Genomic DNA, 17701 nt, shown 5'->3' with positions numbered 1-17701 from the left:
GTTCACTAGGAAATGAACCCTGGTCCTCTGGAAGAGCAGCCAGTGCTCTGACCACCGAGCCATCTCTTCAGCCCCTCCCACGGGTTTTGTTTTTTCCTGAAATAACAGCCACTCATTTTAATGAAAAGTAGGAAAAGCGCAGATGGCAGAGGGCAGACGGCATGTGCTTTACAGAACTGTCATCCTGCAAGATGTCCACATGAAAGTGGAAAGTAGCTTATGCTACTCGAGACGATAGTGATGGAAACAGGACCTGACTCTGGGCTCTGAGAGTTCAAGGCTCTACCCTCGGTCCAGCTCATCTGCAGCAGCCCTCTTCTGTGTTGGGGGTGCTAAGGAGGAGGGAGGCAACACCAAGTTGCCTCAGGATCCAGTTGCTCTAGGATCATTTACCTTTTTGTAACCTATTTTACAGATGGGAACCCTGAGGCCAAAGTAGAAACTTGCTACCATTCACATCCTCGAGGAATGGGCAGCAGACATGGAATGGGTCGTGGGGCTTTGGGCCAGAGCCCTTCCCATTCACACCCACCCTCACGCAGCTGAGAGGAGCCCATGCTCAAGTGTCACGTTGCCTTAGAAAAGGCCAGTGGCCATTGGGGTTGGGGATTTAGCTCAGTGGTAGAGCGCTTGCCTAGCAAGCACGAGGCCCTGGGTTCAGTCCCCAGCTCTGAAAAAAAAAAAAAAGAAAAGAAAAGAAAAGAAAAGAAAAAAAGAAAAAAGAGAAAAGGCCAGTGGCTCCTGGAGGAGTTAAGGTTTATTTAGGTGTCCAGTCCTTCACTGGACCCTTAAGAACTTCTAACTTATTAATCAGTTGGATAGAATCTCAGGAAAGCCTCCGCCCCCAAACCCACACAAGGACCACACAACTGAGGAAGGGTGACCAGTGGGAGGTGAGAAAGACAGTGTGTGCCACAACCAGATCTGGGTACAGGGCTGACACTCACGCATCTCCTTGGGAACGGTTCCCATCAAGTCATGCCTCTACATACCGCTGCTTCTGCCTCTGCGAGCTGACAGCCTAAAAATGACGTCAGATTGGGGAAGGATGGCCGCTTCCTTGAGTCAAAAGCCCAGCAGGATTGCATTACAAAGTATCTGTGAGAGAGCAAAGCGGAGGCTGAGGGGAGGTGAGAATGAACTCAGCCACCGGCAGGGAGCCCAACACCCGCAGTTCACACCCAGGGTAGCATCCGCTGTGTGGGACAGACTGGGAACTGTGGGAAGCTCTGTGGGAAGCACAGACTAGAATTTGTACCACACCAGAGAATGAGATGTGAGGTGAAGTCAAACCCTCAGGTACGCAAGCAGAGGAGTGGAGTCCTGGAGTGCTGCCTAAGAGGGCAGCAAGGCTACCTGAAGCAAACGACATTGTTTGTTTGTTTCTTGTCTCTCCTCTCCTCTCTTCTCCTCTCCTCCCTTTCCCTCACCTCCTCCTCTCCTCCTTCTCCTTCTCCCTCTCTCTCTCTCTGTCTGTCTCTCTCCCTGTCTCTCTCTCTCTCTCTCTCTCTCTCTCTCTCTCTCTCTCTCTCTTTTCTAGTCTTGCTATTAGCACAGGCTACCCTACAGCTTCATGCCTAACCTCTGGAGTATTGGGATTATAGGTAAGTGTCCCCTCACCCCTATTTTTCCAAGATAAGGTCTCACTACACAGCTTCGGCTGGCCCCAAACTTACTCTGTAGACCAGGCTGGCCTCAAACCACAGAGATCTGTCTGCCGGCCTCAAGATTTCTCTGCTTTTTAAAAATCAATCAAGGGGTGGAGAGATGACTCAGTGGTTAAGAGCACTGACTGCTCTTCCAGAGGTCCTGAGTTCAAATCCCAGCAACCACATGGTGGCTCACAACCATCTGTAATGGGATCTGATGCCCTCTGCTGGTGTGTCTGAAGACAGCGACAGTGTACTCATATACATAAAATAAATGAATAAAGAAATAAGTCAATGCTCAGCAGTGCAGTAGGAAAGTGGGTGTTAACCGGATGTGGCGGTGCACGTCTTTAATAACAGCTCTTAGGAGGCAGAGACAGCTGGATCTCTGAGTTTGAGGCCAGCCCGATTTACAGAGGGAATCCCAGGACAGTCACTGATACACAGAGAAACCTTGGTTCAAAAAGAAAACAAAACAAAAAGAACACAAACGAAAACACCCAGCAAGGTTTTTGTTTTTGTCATGCACGGTAAATGTCTGACATCCAACCCCAGGCTGGTTCTACTCACATCTCTTCCGTAGCATAGAACGGCTGCTCCATTTTAAATCCACTCTGAATCAGTTTATAGAAGTTAGCATCGACAGGAATACCGGGGTAAGGGTTCACACCTGAGAAACACAGGCGCTCAGTGGGGTCTGGCAAACATTGTCCCTCCTACTTGTTTACATAGTATACATTCTGTCTGAAAACAAGCAAAGAGAATCCCCCAGTGCCAGACCCACCCTGTGCTGAGGGCTGCAAGTGGATCCAGAAGTGCCCAGGCCTCCTAGTCAATTCCAGAGGGTGGGAAAGGCAGATCTCAGGTGTCGGCAAGTAACAGTGGTCACAGAAAGCAAAACCAGAAGCCTGGAGAGCAACTGGTGGTTCACTCGCCCTCTGGCTTGCAAGGTAAAGGGGTGCAGGCGGGGTGCAGGAGGAGTGGGAGACACAAAGCTGGAGCCCAGGGAGGTCTGCAGGGTGCTGCACGTACCCAATGAAAATATCTCCCAGAGAAGGATGCCGTAGGACCAGACGTCACTCTTGATTGTATAGATCCCTTCAAACAAGCTCTCAGGTGCCATCCACTTCACTGGCAGCCGTGCCTGTGTAAGAGAGGTTGGTGAAGTTCCCACATGCGGGCTTGTAGAGTTTTTAAAAGTTTTTTGTTTGTTTGTTTTTAATTTTATGTGCACGGGCGTTTCGTCACATGGTAAGTGTGCCACATGCTTGCAGTGCCGGAGGATGCCAGAAGAGGGCGTCAGATCCCTTGGAACTGACACTCTAGAGCGACTGTGAACTACTACATGGGTGCCGAGGACTGAACCTGGGTCCTCAGCAAGAGTGGCCAGTGCTCTAACCACTGAGCCACCTTTCCAGCTCCTCTTTGTTGTTAGATGATAAAATTCAAAACCTGAGGCCACTTTTAAAAAAAAAAGATGATTTATTTGGTGTTTTGCCTTTATGTATATCTGCAAAGGTGCTGCATCTCCTGGAACGAGAGTAACAGACATGTAGGTACTGGGGATTGAATCTGGATCGGCTGGAAGAACAGCCAGCGCTCTTAACCATTGAGTCATCTCTCCGGCCTTTGTGAGTTTTTGTTTTATTTATTTATTTACTTATTTACTTATTTTTGTTTTTCAAGGGAGGGGTTCTTCATGTAGCCCTGGCCGTCCTGAAACTGGCTCTGTAGACCAGGATGGCCTCAAACTCACAGAGGTCCACCTGGCTCTGCCTCCTGAGTGCTGGGATTAAAGGCATGGGACACCATGCCCAGCATTAGATGACAAGATTAAGAACACTCTTTTTTTTTTTTTCTTTTTTTCGGAGCTGGGGACTGAACCCAGGGCCTTGTGGTTGCTAGGCAAGCGCTCTACCACTGAGCTAAATCCCCAACCCTGATTAAGAACACTCTTAATACTTAATACGAAAAAGTAGATTTTCAGAAATGTTTCTTATCTATCTATCCATTATAATCTTTATCTATATTAACATCTGTCTAATTTGCCCATCTATCTACCCCTGTCTGTCTGCCTGTCATCTATCCTATCTGTCATCTATCTGTCTGTCATCTATCTATCTGTCATCTATCTATCTATCATCTGTCTGTCTGTCATCTATCTATCTATCTATCTATCTATCTACCTACCTATCTGTCTGTCATCTATCTATCTACCTATCTGTCTGTCATCTATCTATCTACCTATCTAGCATCTATTTTTCTGTTTTGGGAGAGGGTCTCACTTTGTAGCCCTGGCTACATAAAGAAGCAGAACAGGGCCTCAAACACACAAACCCACCTGCCTTTGCCTCCTGAGTGTTGGGTTTAAAGGCATGGGCCACCACTCCTGGCAAAATACACTTCTTTAAAAGTCATCTTGGACACAGGTTTGTGCTTGGAACCGGCCAGTGCAGTAGCAATGCCTTTCATTAAGGAAGAGCTCTGTATCTGCTGGGAGGCAGACACGTTCAAGGCAATGCTCAGAGTCATCTGCCAGAGCTTTTCTCAGGACTGAGGAGAAGTATCATCCTCAAGGATGTGGCGAGGGACTTAAGTCGTCATGTCTAGAAATGACCGTAGGCTGCCCTCTGGGGCTTGAATAGCGTCCAGCAGTGTGTGTGGTGGGGGCGGTTGCCAGTTTGCAGAATCTTTTGATTTGCATCAGGACACAGTGGTTAGTTAGTTCCCAGGAGGGGTGGGGGCACAGGGTTTTGTTCTGATTTGGTTCCAGCAGGAACCTTACTGTGTTTAATCTGACAGCTAAAGTTGAGCCCCAGAAGGAAGTCCTCTTTTAAATCCTATGCAAATGGAGTCGCTGAATGAATTCAGTCTGGGTCACCTGACTCATTAACAGAAGGGTTCTGAATGGAATTCACCTTCCCACAGGAGAGCCCACCCACCGGTGGGTTGAAAACCACAGCATCCCACAGAACAGACAGCGCACCATAACTGCGGCTACCCTGGCTGGAAACCGGTTCTAAGCCACCGGAGATGAAACTCTGAGTTCTCGCACGCATTTTGGGGGTAAAGGGCTCTGTCATTGATTTTATTGGTTTGTTTCCAGAAATTTAGGAAGTAAATTCAGAATCCTGTAGGAAGTCAGGAAGACACAACCGGGAGGGACACAGACGCAGGCTGCGCATGCTCACATCCGTGCGCGGAGAGCAACCGTGGGCAAGTTGCCTTTGCCTCCATTTCCCCTTCGCAGAGTGGATATTTTCAGAACGGAGTATGTAAACCGCCTGAGAGTGTTGAGCAGAGAGGAGGAACTGGAGCGGCCTGGGCTGCTGTTGCTCAGAAACAGGGATGATAATACTGAGACTCCCCCTCCCCCTCCCCCAGCACTGATTGAACGCACAGCCACAGACGGACTTGCGCCAAGGTGTCCTAATTCCTTCTTTTTCTTCCTCATTCTGAGGCTTGACTCAAAGCCTCGTGAAGGCCAGGCCAGAGCTATACTTCTGAGCGCTTCCTTACTGTTCTTTTCCTTCCTTCTTTCTTTAAAAAAATTTTATGCCAGGGATACACACGTGGTAGTGGTGCACACCCTTAGCTCCAGTGCTGGGAGCCAGAGCCTGGCAGATCTGAGTTCGAGGCCAGCCTGGTCTACAGAGTGAGTTCCAGGACAGCCAGAGCTACACAGAGAAACCCTGTCTTGCAAAACTGAAAGAAGACAATGTATGTTTTTATTCAGGTGTTTGCGTGTGGACACTGGGAGAGGGTGTATGCCATGGCTCACAGGTGAAGGTCAGAGGTCAACTTGTAAGGATTCTGTCTTTTACCACCGTGCGGTTTTGGGGGCAACTCAAGTCCTCAGGCTTGGCAGCAAGAGCCTTTACCAGCTGAGACATCTCATTGTCTGTCTGCCTGTCTGCCTGTCTGTCTGCCGTTTATCATGTTCTGTCTATCTACCTTTCTTCCCTTTTAAAACACTTATTTTGGGGGGTTGGGGATTTGGCTCAGTGGTAGCGCGCTTGCCTAGCAAGCGCAAGGCCCTGGGTTCGGTCCCCAGCTCCGGAAAAAAAACAACACTTATTTTACTTCATCATACTTTAAACTTACTTTAAATTATGTGTAGGTGTGTGCACATGAGCGCTTGGATTACCCGGAGCAGGAGTTAAAGTTGCTTGTGAGCCTCCTGACGTGGGTGCTGGGAATCAAACTTTGTCCACTGGCAAAGCAGTACGTGCTCTTAACCACGGAGCCGGCTCTCAGGCCCCCTTTCACTCTCTTTGAACAAGCAAATTTCAGTCCTGTCTTACTTAGGTCTTCCTGCATTCTTCTAATAGTACCGGGATAACAAACGCTAATGGTTAACTACTGTGTCTTTTAATTTTATAGTTAATATCTGTGTGGGGCCTGTTCAGGAGGGGGAAAAAAAAAAGCCCGTTGAACATGTTAGCTTCTCTCATGATTGGAAACATAACTCAACAGCCACTTTATAGTTAAGGAAGCTGAAACAGGTCCGGCCTGAGTAAGAACATTATTTTTTTAGGTGAAGATCGCATGGCAACCCCTAATGGATCTGTTCTGAGTGGCTGGCCCCACAGATGTGTGGCTATTTTGCTTAGCATTTAGTGAGCACAGAACAATCTTTTCAGCCTAAATAAAATAAGCCCTGGGAGTCTTTCCCCACCACCCACCCCCCTTGGTGTCGCCATAAATCAAAACACGCATTACAGAGAGGTCAGATGTTTCCTGTGCTCATGACAAAAAGCAAACGGCTCACGTTGCCCCTGACGACGTAGCTGGAGTCACTCAGGATGTCTCGGGCCAGTCCAAAGTCACAGATCTTCACCACCTTCCCGTGGGTGACCAGTACGTTCCTGGCTGCCAGGTCTCTGTGAACACACTGGAAGAGAGAAGGCTGGGATGATATTGGCTGTGACTTCAGAGACTGAACTGGCTGGTTTTGTGTGTCAACTCGACACACGCTGGAGTTATCACAGGGAAAGGAGCCTCCCTGGAGGAAATGCCCTCATAAGACCCAGCTGTAAGGCATTTTCTTAACTAGTGATCAAGCGGGGAGGGCCCAGCCCATTGTGGGTGGTGCCATCCCTGGTCTGCTGGTCCTGGGCTCTATAAGAAAGCAAGCTGAGCAAGCCAGGGGAAGCAAGCCAGTGAGTAACATCCCTCCGTGGCCTCTGCATCAGCTCCTGTTTCCTGACCTGCTTGAGTCCCTGACTTCCTTTGGTGATGAACAGCAATGTGGAAGTGTAAGCTGAATAAACCCTTTCCTCCCCAACTTGGTTCTTGGTCATGATATTTGTGCAGGAATAGACACCCTGACTAAGACAGAGACTGTCACATATCCCAAGAACACTGGCTTATTCCTAAGTTACCTCAGTGGTAGTCATCTGAGGCATCTCTGGAGTCATGAGCAAAAGAAGTGCCAAAAGGGGCCTTCACTGAGTCCCAGAGAACCTTCTAGCACTGGCTTTCTGTGCGTGAGTGTGAAAACAGAATCTCTTCTGGATATAGAACCAGCTTTAGGAATAAAATTGTATCATGTCTGACAGGCTTGGTGGTACAGACCCATAATCTCAGCACTGGGGAGGCTGAGGCAGGAGGATGTCCAAATTTGAGGCCAGCCTGGACTACAAAGAGAGGTTGTGTGTGTCTCTAAGTAAATAAATAGATTAATGTCAAAGAAAGTATTCAGGAGAAGTGAGTTTTGGGGGGCGGGGCAAAGAGATGACAGCTCAATAAGAAAAAAACATTTACCACATGAGCTTGATGTCCTGAGTTCGATTCCTGGATCCCACAGTGGAAGAATTAACTTCCAAAGTTTGTCCTCTGACTTCTGTACACACAACTATGGTCTATGTGCCCCACATTCACACACATGCATGCACACGCACTCATGCGTGCATGCACGCGCTTGTGCTCACATGCACATACAGGATGCAGGGGGCAGACAGACAGACAAAACAGAAAACGAAGATGAGTTTGGAGGAGCCTGTGAGAGTAGAGCCCAGAGTGTCTGAAGGGAATGAACTCTGTATGAAGTTGCTGGAGAGAACATGGCGTCCACAGGGGTCCATTATGCTCCCTTCAGTTTTTAAAAGGACAAAACTTATAACAGTGAGAAAGTCCATGCTGTGACTCCTCCTGCTCTGGGTGTTTGCCTTTTGTTTCTCTCTCTCTCTCTCTCTGTATGTGTATGTGTATGTGTATGTGTATGTGTATGTGTATGTGTATGTGTATGTGTATGTGCGCGTGTGATCTCCTTTACATCTGTCCTCATCCCTAACATGTCCTCCTGTCCACAGCTGCTCTGGGAAGGCTCACACTGACCAGCAAGAAGCACTTGCTTCTTGACCCTGCCTGGACTGGCTTTAACCAGTCCTCTTCCTTCTGTCCTTCCCTCTGGATTCCATCCGAAGTGTCTTAGTTAGGGTTTTACTTCTGTGAACAGACACCATGACCAAGGCAACTCTTATAAGGACAACATTTAACTGTGGTTGGCCTACAGGTTCAGAGGTTCAGTCAGTTATCATCAAGGTGGGAGCATGGCGGCATCCAGGCAGGCCTGGGGCAGGAGGAGCTGAGAGTTCTACATCTTCATCTGAGGGCTGCTGATGAAAGACTTACTTCCAGGCAGCTAGGATGAGGGTCTTAAAGCCCACGCCCACAGTGACCCACCTACTCCAACAAGGCCACACCTACTCCAACAAGGCCACACCTACTCCAACAAGGCCACACCTACTCCAACAAGGCCACACCTACTCCAACATGGCCACACCTGCTCCAACAAGGCCACACCTACTCCAACAAGGCCACACCCACTCCAACATGGCCACACCTACTCCAACAAGGCCACACCCACTCCAACATGGCCACACCCACTCCAACAGGGCCACACCTACTCCAACATGGCCACACCTACTCCAACAAGGCCACACCTACTCCAACATGGCCATACCTACTCCAACAGGGCCACACCTCCTAATAGTTCCACTCCTTGGGCCAAGCCTACACAAACCATCACACGAGGCCCTCTTGTTCTCTCTCCTGCTCTTCATCCTTTTCCCCGCAGCTCTGAAATCCACCCTCTTCCATGCCTCCACATCTGGCATCAAGACAAGGATCCATTCGACCTAAGGGCACAACTGCCACTACTCAACCCAAAGGCTTCCTCTGCACCTCAGATAGGCACCCCGAGTCCCTCCTTCCCTTCGCTCTCCTATAGATCTCCGTGGTTACCTCCATCTGAACACCTCCCCCGCAAAACTCGCACACCCTAACCATCTGTGTACCCTGCTCTCCTCTCTCTTTAAAAACTTGTCCCAGCTTCTGCATGAGTCCTCACCTGAAGTCATTTGCTCCCTGTCCCTCACTGGCCAGATCTACCATTCACATTTCTTGGGGTAGCCATGCTTACTTCAGTGACAATATAAATCACAAGACACTGATCTGATTTGTGGGTCTGCTTGTCTCTCTCCTTTAGCAACATAAAATTGTGGGCCCCAAAGTCACATCCTCATTGGGTTTCTGCCCCAGGACAGTGTCACCTGGAGCCACACACATGTGTGCTGGAGTCACAGAGTGGGGAGAGCACAGTGGTGGGCATGATGAGAGAGGAAGGCCTGCAGTGAAGACAAACAGGTCTAAAAACTGGGCGTTTTTCAAAGGGCCATGTCAGAGCACGCCTAAGAGTAAAAATAAAGAGGCAGCCGGTGGTCTTGACCAAACAGAGTCTCTTCAACTTGCAACTGAGTTGATGGCTCAGGGAAGGTAGAAGTCCAAGGAGCTAAGCACTGGCCCCACTGAATATATGGCTCTTGCTCCGCCTTAAAGTTGAAAGTATCAAGTGGGAGCACGGAAGGAGGGGACCACCCACGTTAGCTTTACAGCTCAGGAACTGGGACAGGTGGCCAAGGCAGATGCTCTCCACTTCTTTATAAAGCACTACTGTCTGTGTGGAGATGAACTCTCAGGAAAGTAGGCAGGGAGCTCCAGGAAAAAGGGTTGCAAACAGCAATGAGGGAGGAGCACAGCCCAGGGAGGGAGGAGCACAGCCCAGGGAGGGAGGAGCACACCCCAGGGAGGGAGGAGCACAGCCCAGGGAGGGAGGAACACAGCCCAGGGAGGGAGGAGCACACCTCAGGGAGGGAGGAGCACAGCCCAGGGAGGGAGGAGCACACCTCAGGGAGGGAGGAGCACAGCCCAGGGAGGGAGGAGCACACCTCAGGGAGGGAGGAGCACACCTCAGGGAGGGAGGAGCACAGCCCAGGGAGGGAGGAGCACAGCCCAGGGAGGGAGGAGCACAGCCCAGGGAGGGAGGAGCACACCTCAGGGAGGGAGGGGCACACCTCAGGGAGGGAGGAGCACACCTCAGGGAGGGAGGGGCACACCTCAGGGAGGGAGGAGCACAGCCCAGGGAGGGAGGAGCACAGCCCAGGGAGGGAGGAGCACAGCCCAGGGAGGGAGGAGCACAGCCCAGGGAGGGAGGAGCACAGCCCAGGGAGGGAGGAGCACAGCCCAGGGAGGGAGGAGCACACCTCAGGGAGGGAGGAGCACACCTCAGGGAGGGAGGAGCACACCCCAGGGAGGGAAGAGCACAGCCCAGAAATGTGAAGTGAGAAAGACTGAGGAGGCAGGAATTTTTAATGGCAGAAAATAGCTGAGATCACCTCTCTGAAGACAAGAAAAAACAGAGAGGAAGGAAGCAAATGGAAGAGAAGGAGAGGAAAGAATCAGAAATACAAAGAAGAAAGTGGAGGGGAGAGTTTGGAAGTACAGAGATGGGAATGGCAGGTGAAAGGGTGCAGGGAATTCACCCCCAAATCCAGAGCCCCAGAACGCTGGTTATCTGAGGTTAGCAGTGCACCATGCTGCTGAGCTACGATGGATGATCGGGTTAGATAACTCAGCGTATCTTTACAGAGGGCCTGTGGAAAGGGGTGACCCAAATACAAGTCGAAGAGACTCTGTTTGGTCAAGGCCACCGACTGCCTTCTTATTTTTATTCTTAGGCGTGCTGTGACATGGCCCTTTGAAGAACGCCCAGTTTTCAGACCTGTTTGCCTTCACTGCAGGCCTTCCTCTCCAGTCATGACCAGTGCTGTGCTCTCCCCACTCTGTGACTCCAGCACACACACACACACACACACGTGTGTGTGTGTGTGTGTGTGTGTGTGTGTGTGTCTATGTATAAAATATTTTTACATAGAGTACAAAACAAAAAATATAAATAATTTTATATTTATATATAGTTATATATATAATTTTTAATTATATCAGTTTTGTTCCTTTAGAGAGCCCTAATTGACACACTACTCCTCTGAAGTACAGTATTGCTATGGAGAACTTAGTAAGATACAATAACCCAGCCTTTCTCTGTGTTTCAATAGGGCTCACAAGCAGCTAAAAATGTTGTATTCTTTTTCCCCTGACAATCTGTTCACTACCACGTTACCTCGGCAGACATAAAGCTCTGGTAACATGGAATGGCGGGGACAGCAGGGGGAGAAGCAGCAGCGACTAAGGCAGCACGGGAGATGGGAGATTGTGGTTTAGGGCAGGTCCCCAGCCTTCCTGTTGCAGTGCTTGTGGATACGGGGCTACTGTGAAGAGACAGACAGCATTCACAGCGCTGTGGCTAGTCTAGGCTGTATATGGCCAGGCTGGCTGGCTGGGGAGTCAGAGCTGGTGAGCACTGGGCCTCTATTCACGCCCCTGACTGCAGGGAACAACCTGAATGCCTGTGTCAGCAGGGATGACCACACCCTGCTTCTTTCAATATGGCTTTCCAAGGACTTCCCTAGGCATTCCATGGGACATTGGCCCTCACCAGTGGCCCTGGGCCTTTATGCTACAGGACTACATTGCAGGTGTGAAAAGCATTAGTAGCAGGGGGGCAGATGTCAGGGGAGGCATGTTGAAATGACCAAGGAACAAATGTAGACACACATTTTGTTCAAGGTTGCACGCACACATACCTTTGTATGGATCTATTTTTACACTTTCTGTTAGTTTTCTCTTTTAAAGGTGCTTACCGACTTGAACTCCAGGAACTCCATGCCCTTGGCCACTTGATACGCAAAACAAAGGAGGTCTTCAAACGTCAGCACGTTCAAATCTTCTTCCTCCTCTTCTTCCAGCCTCTTCTGGTTTTCATACTCAATCTCATCTGTAAAAATCACCCAGAATTCACTTTCCTCAAACACTAGGCGGTGCCCTCTCAGACCCCCACGGGAAGCAGGTAAGGCGACATCAGTGTGGGGATATTTATAAGACTCGTTTGATCTCTGGCTCAATTGAATGGTGTCACCCAGACAAACAGTCCGGTCATACAAAGAGAAAGGATTACTTGACCTTCGGAGAAATCAGAAGCAACCACCAAACTTCCTGATCAGGTCAGGCCCCTGGACATCTAGATGGAATTACCTCTGCTTCAATCCTTCCAGAACTTATCCTGAGGGAGCCTGAGGGTAAGCTCTCAGACACCTTTCTCATTTCCTGACTCCAGTCCCGGGGAAAATGATCGAATGATCAGCCTGTTCTTGTAAGCAACACGCAACCCTGGCTGTCCCAGAATGTGCTACGTAGACCTGACTGACATTGAACTCACAGACTACTACTCTGCCGCCTGCGTGCTTGAGTTAAAGTTGTGCACCACCATTCCTGTCCTGCTCTCCGCCCCCCTTTTCCTCTCTGTAAACCAGCCTCTTCTTAGTTGCCTTGAACACTCATTCTGTTTTCTGGAATGAAATGCTGTCTGACTCCCAAGGGGCTGGAGAGATGGCTCCACGGTTAAGAGCACTGATTGTTTTTGCAGAGAACCCAGGCTTGGTTCCCAGCACCCATGATGGTGCACAACTGTCTGTAACACTAGCTCCAGGAAATGGGACTCTCTCCTTTAGTTTCCAAAGGTACCAGGCACACATGGTGCACATACATACATACATACCCATACATACATGCATACAGGTCTCCAAAGGTACAGGTACACACGGTACACATACGTACATACATACGTACATACATACATACATACATATACATACATGCATACAGGTCTCCAAAGGTACCAGGCACACATGGTATACATACATACATACATACATATACATACACACATACACATACATACACATACATACACATGCATACATGCATACAGGTCTCCAAAGGTACAGGTACACATGGTGCACATACATACATACATACATACATACATATACATACATGCATACAGGTCTCCAAAGGTACCAGGTACACATGGTACACATACATACATACATACATACATACGTACATACATACATACATACATACATATACATACATGCATACAGGTCTCCAAAGGTACCAGGTACACATGGTACACATACATACATACATACATACATACGTACATACGTACATACATATACATATATGCATACAGGTCTCCAAAGGTACCAGGTACACATGGTACACATACATACATACATACATACATACATACATACATACATATACATACATGCATACAGGTCTCCAAAGGTACCAGGTACACACAGTACACATACATACATACATACATACATACATACATACACACATACACACATACACACATACACACATACAGGCAAACTCTCAACAGTTAGTATCAGGAGTAGGGTGTTTGTAAAGTGGCCAGGTTATAAGAATGGGACAAGGGAGCCTAAAAGACAGGAAGAGGACAATGGGCAAGATGGCTCATCAGGGAAAGGTGCCTCCACAGAGACTAAAGACCCAAGTTCAAGCCCCGGAGCCTACATGTTGAAAGGCGAGAATGGATTCCCGTAAGTTGCTACCCTGCAAGACACACACTAAAGGCAATAATTAAAAAAAATAAGTTTTTTAAAGAGAAGAAAGCTTGTACTCTCACCTCTGTGTGAGGACTAGAGACACAGCAAGATCACCATGTACATGTGAGAAGCATGTGTCACCTGTACCTCTGTCTTGATTTATTAGCCTCTAGAACTGTGAGAAGCACTGTACTTTATGACACCCAGTCTTTAATAATCTGTTAAAGCCACCTGAGCTAAGACAATGAATACTAATTATGAATCCTTCTTGGGGTGGGAGAGATGGCTCAGTGGTTCCAGAGCGCTGGCTGCTCTTCCAGAGGTTTACTTCCCAGAACTCACATGGTGGCTCACAATCTCAGTCCCAGGGCATCTAGTGCCCTTTTCTGGGTCTCTGAGGGCATTGCACTCAGGTGGTGACAGATATACATCGTAAGCAAAACACCCAAACGTTATCCCTCCTTCCCTTCACACTTGGCAAATCTGTCAGGTTAGAAAAAAACCAGAGACTGACCGACGTCTACCACACTGTATGAGCTGCATCGTAGACTCCACACCTTCTGTTTGTCCCTTCTGTGTGTCCTCATAGCCCTGTGAGGAAAGCAGTGCTGGACCAGTTTTATAAGAGAGAAGTGGGGACTCTGGGCGTGTCAATAACTTGTCTAGAGCCAACTGTTCTGAAAGGAGAAGAACCACAACTTAACCAACCTCTGATTCTAGAACTTACTGTCTAACCAGGCACACGCTGGCTCCAATCAGCTTACAACTGTCTAAAGAATATTCTGAACAAAAAAAATGGTTTCAGGTGCTTGTTATTGACCACGGACATGGAGTTCACAACTACTGGCTTTTGACTTTCCAAGAAAAGTTCGCACGGAAAAGCCTGCCTTTGACTTAGGCAAAGACACCTTGCTTCTGCTCTGCTGACAGGGCTCAGTGAGAAAAGCTGCCATCGGGCCTGACAACCTGACATCTAGCCCCAGGACCAACTCTCGCTAGTTGTTCTCTGACCTCCATGAAGTGCCATGATATGAGTGTGCCTACACACAAGCACACACACATATACACATACAAACACACATAAATATATATATCACACATATACAAACACACACATACACATATCACACACATATACACACATACAAACACACACATATACATATATACACACCACACACATACACACATGCATACACATCACACACACACAAACGCACACACCACACACACATATATACACATAGAAATACACACACACATCCTATACACAAACACATAAACATATAAACACAAACCACACACATATATAGACACATACCACATGCACTCACACACATACATACACATACCACGCACACAAACACACATATAGGCATCCCACACACACACACATACACACTCATAGTTTTTAAACATAGCTGGCACAGGACTCTTGGATGCATTTCAAAGCACAGCCAATGAGAGTAAAACATTACCTTCAGAATGAATTGAATTCCCATTGAACCCTGAGACCTGATCCACGGGCGGGTATATCTGAACTTCTCGTGAACCCGGCATACTATGAAAAACAAATTTGTTTCTTCGTTATTTACATTGTTCTTCTGAGCAGACACTTTGTTAGAAAAGGTACAATTCATCAGGGGAACAGATTTCTGTTACAAACGGGCTTTTAAATCCAAAGCACACTGCCAGCTTGTCAACAGTACAACACCTCTGTGTGTTGGGGTTTGCAGAGCCAACCTGGACAAGAGGGGCCATTCAGCCACTGTCACACTGCAAGCTGGGTACACAAAACAGTGAGGGGGCAGTAAATGATTTATAAAGAAACGAACAGTTACAGGGCATCCTGATGCTCCAAACCCAGACCACTTCCCCTTTCAGAGTTCACGTAACACAGCATATAAACCGATGTTTTGCTATTCTTTTAAGAGCTGTGTTGGGGGCTGGAGAGATGGCTCAGTGGTTAAGAGCACTGACTGCTCTTCCAGAGGTCCTGAGTTCAATTCCCAGCAACCACATGGTGGCTCACAACCATCTGTAATGGGATTGATGCCCTCCTCTGGTGTGTCTGAAGACAGCTACAGTGTACTTACATACATAAAGTAAATAAATAAAATAAAATAAAATAAAATAAAAAAGAAATTATTTAAGAGCTGTGTTGGATCTGGAGGACTCTGCTGTGCTGGCGATGTACCCAGGCCCTTGTGCATGTATGTGAGCTGCTGGAAGTTGCACGCCAGCTCAGAGCCGTCTTTTCAAGCCAGCTTCCGGGAACCACGCTTCCCTCCTCTGAGGGAGAAGCAAATAGCTGTGACAGATTCTGTCTTTCATTTTACTCACTTCCTTTCTTTCTTTCCTTCTTTCTTTCTTTCTTTCTTTCGGTTCTTCATTTTTTGTTGTTGTTGTTGTTTTGGGTTTTTTTGTTTGTTTGGTTTTTTTTTTTTTTTTTTTGGGTTCTTTTTTTTCGGAGCTGGGGACCGAACCCAGGGCCTTGCGCTTCCTAGGTAAGCGCTCTACCACTGAGCTAAATCCCCAGCCCCTTTTGTTTTGTTTTTAACAAGGTTTCTCTGTGTAGCCGTATCTGTTTTGGATCTCGCTCTGTAAACCAGGCTGGTCTGGAACTCATAGAGACCTGCCTGCCTCTCTGGGATCGATGTGTGCACCACCACAGCTGCCCCGCCAGATTCCCTTTTCAAGCATGTCACAGAGAGGCCTGCTCTAGTACAAACCGGTCTGGACTCAGTGTTTCCCACTTATAGGAGTTTATCCCAGTATTTAACTCCCTTCCCCTTCGAAAATGGCTTAGTGCTCTCAGTACACTTAATAGCCCAGTGACCAAAAATGAACCAAAGGATCTATCTAATTATCATGCAGGCACTGGCCAGGCAGGGTTGGGTGGGTGGATGGGTGTGTGCGGTGGTCATTCTGTCTGTCCCAGGGTGTACAGCCATAAAGCTCTGATGTGCTCTTACCTGGAGTTTGAATGTGACTGGAAGGTGGGGTAAAAACTGAAATTATGTTCCTTAAAAATCTCTGTCCACGTCCTGTGAAACTTTTCTCTTTTGCTTCTTAGGTAGTTGAGCAGGTCACCATGGCAACAATATTCAAAAATCAAGTACACTGGCCCTGAAACCGTTACAATTGTAGTTACAGGCTTAGACAAATCCTAGGCCACTCTTTCAGAGTCACAGGTAGCACAACAGGCCCTACATCTTTCCTGCTGTCCTTGCCTTCAGAAGGAACTTTTTGTGAGCTCGTACCTTAGACTTTCTATTCACCTCAGCATTGTGTCCAAGAATCTGTCTTCTAGCTTTCCTCCTGAGTTCTAAATGTATGACCTCACCATCACCAGTGTGCGTGCATGCGTGCGTGCGTGCGTGTTTGCGCGCATGTGCACACACTGAGTTCTGAAACCGATTTTACTACTGCATTTAGGCCAGCTTCACAGTCTGGGGAAGAGCTCAGACTCCACAACGTGATTGTGCAGGGTGGTGGTTTTCTCTCAGGCCCTTAGGACTCTGATAGGTAGAATAGGGAAAAACAGGACCATGTGCTCTACGGAGGGGCCAACGTCTAATTCCACTTGAACTGGTGTAGAGAGAATAGCTTATGTCCATATGGACGTGGCGCCTGTCAATAATAAATCTGATGGCCTATGGCTTAGGCAGGAAATAGGAGGTGGGACATCTGGGAGGCATAAAGGATTCTGGGATAGAGCCAGGCTCAGGAGATTCAGCTGGGGAGATGAGACAGGCTCATGGGACCTGAGCACGAGTAACCAACCACACGGCAGAATGTAGATCAAAATAATGGGTTATTAGATCTAGTCAGAAGAGAGCCTAGCTCTAAATATATCTGTAAATATATTTTGGGTCTGAGTCTTATTTCTGGGAGCATGCGGCTGGATGGGAGGAGCAGACCTAACTTAGGAAAGGGGGCAGCGTGCGAAGGCCTCGCTGCCTCAGGCTGTAGTAGTTTGGAGCAGGAGTTCTGTCTGCAGACATTACCTGACAGTGTGCATGCCCCCAGCAGGTTCACGATGTTGTCATGGTGCCCCAGGTGGGTCATCATTTTGAGCTCAGCCATGAGCGCCTCTCTTTCACATCTGTCAGCTTTCTCTGTTAGTGGAGGAGCAGAAACAGTGTTGACCTCAGGTAACGAATGGTACGCTGTTTTAGAAACCAAGGTTCTCGGGCTGGGGATTTAGCTCAGTAGTAGAGCGCT

General features: G+C 48.1%; 1 protein-coding gene across 1 annotated transcript in view; it reads right to left on the bottom strand.

Moving 5' to 3' along the window:
* The window catches only part of Flt3 (Fms related receptor tyrosine kinase 3), a 75550-nt gene that overhangs the window by 1057 nt on the left and 56792 nt on the right, over window positions 1–17701 (bottom strand). The window contains exons 16-23 of the mRNA NM_001415752.1: window positions 17485–17595; window positions 16450–16603; window positions 14953–15035; window positions 11693–11826; window positions 6421–6543; window positions 2682–2793; window positions 2220–2319; window positions 993–1098 (exon numbers count right to left, since the gene is read on the bottom strand). Coding sequence (NP_001402681.1) covers window positions 993–1098; window positions 2220–2319; window positions 2682–2793; window positions 6421–6543; window positions 11693–11826; window positions 14953–15035; window positions 16450–16603; window positions 17485–17595 — 923 coding nt within the window. The remainder of the gene's footprint in view (window positions 1–992; window positions 1099–2219; window positions 2320–2681; window positions 2794–6420; window positions 6544–11692; window positions 11827–14952; window positions 15036–16449; window positions 16604–17484; window positions 17596–17701) is intronic.

This window comes from Rattus norvegicus, chromosome 12, assembly GCF_036323735.1.
Source record: "Rattus norvegicus strain BN/NHsdMcwi chromosome 12, GRCr8, whole genome shotgun sequence".
Lineage (NCBI taxonomy): Eukaryota > Metazoa > Chordata > Mammalia > Rodentia > Muridae > Rattus > Rattus norvegicus.
This window is presented reverse-complemented; position numbering and strand designations above follow the sequence as displayed.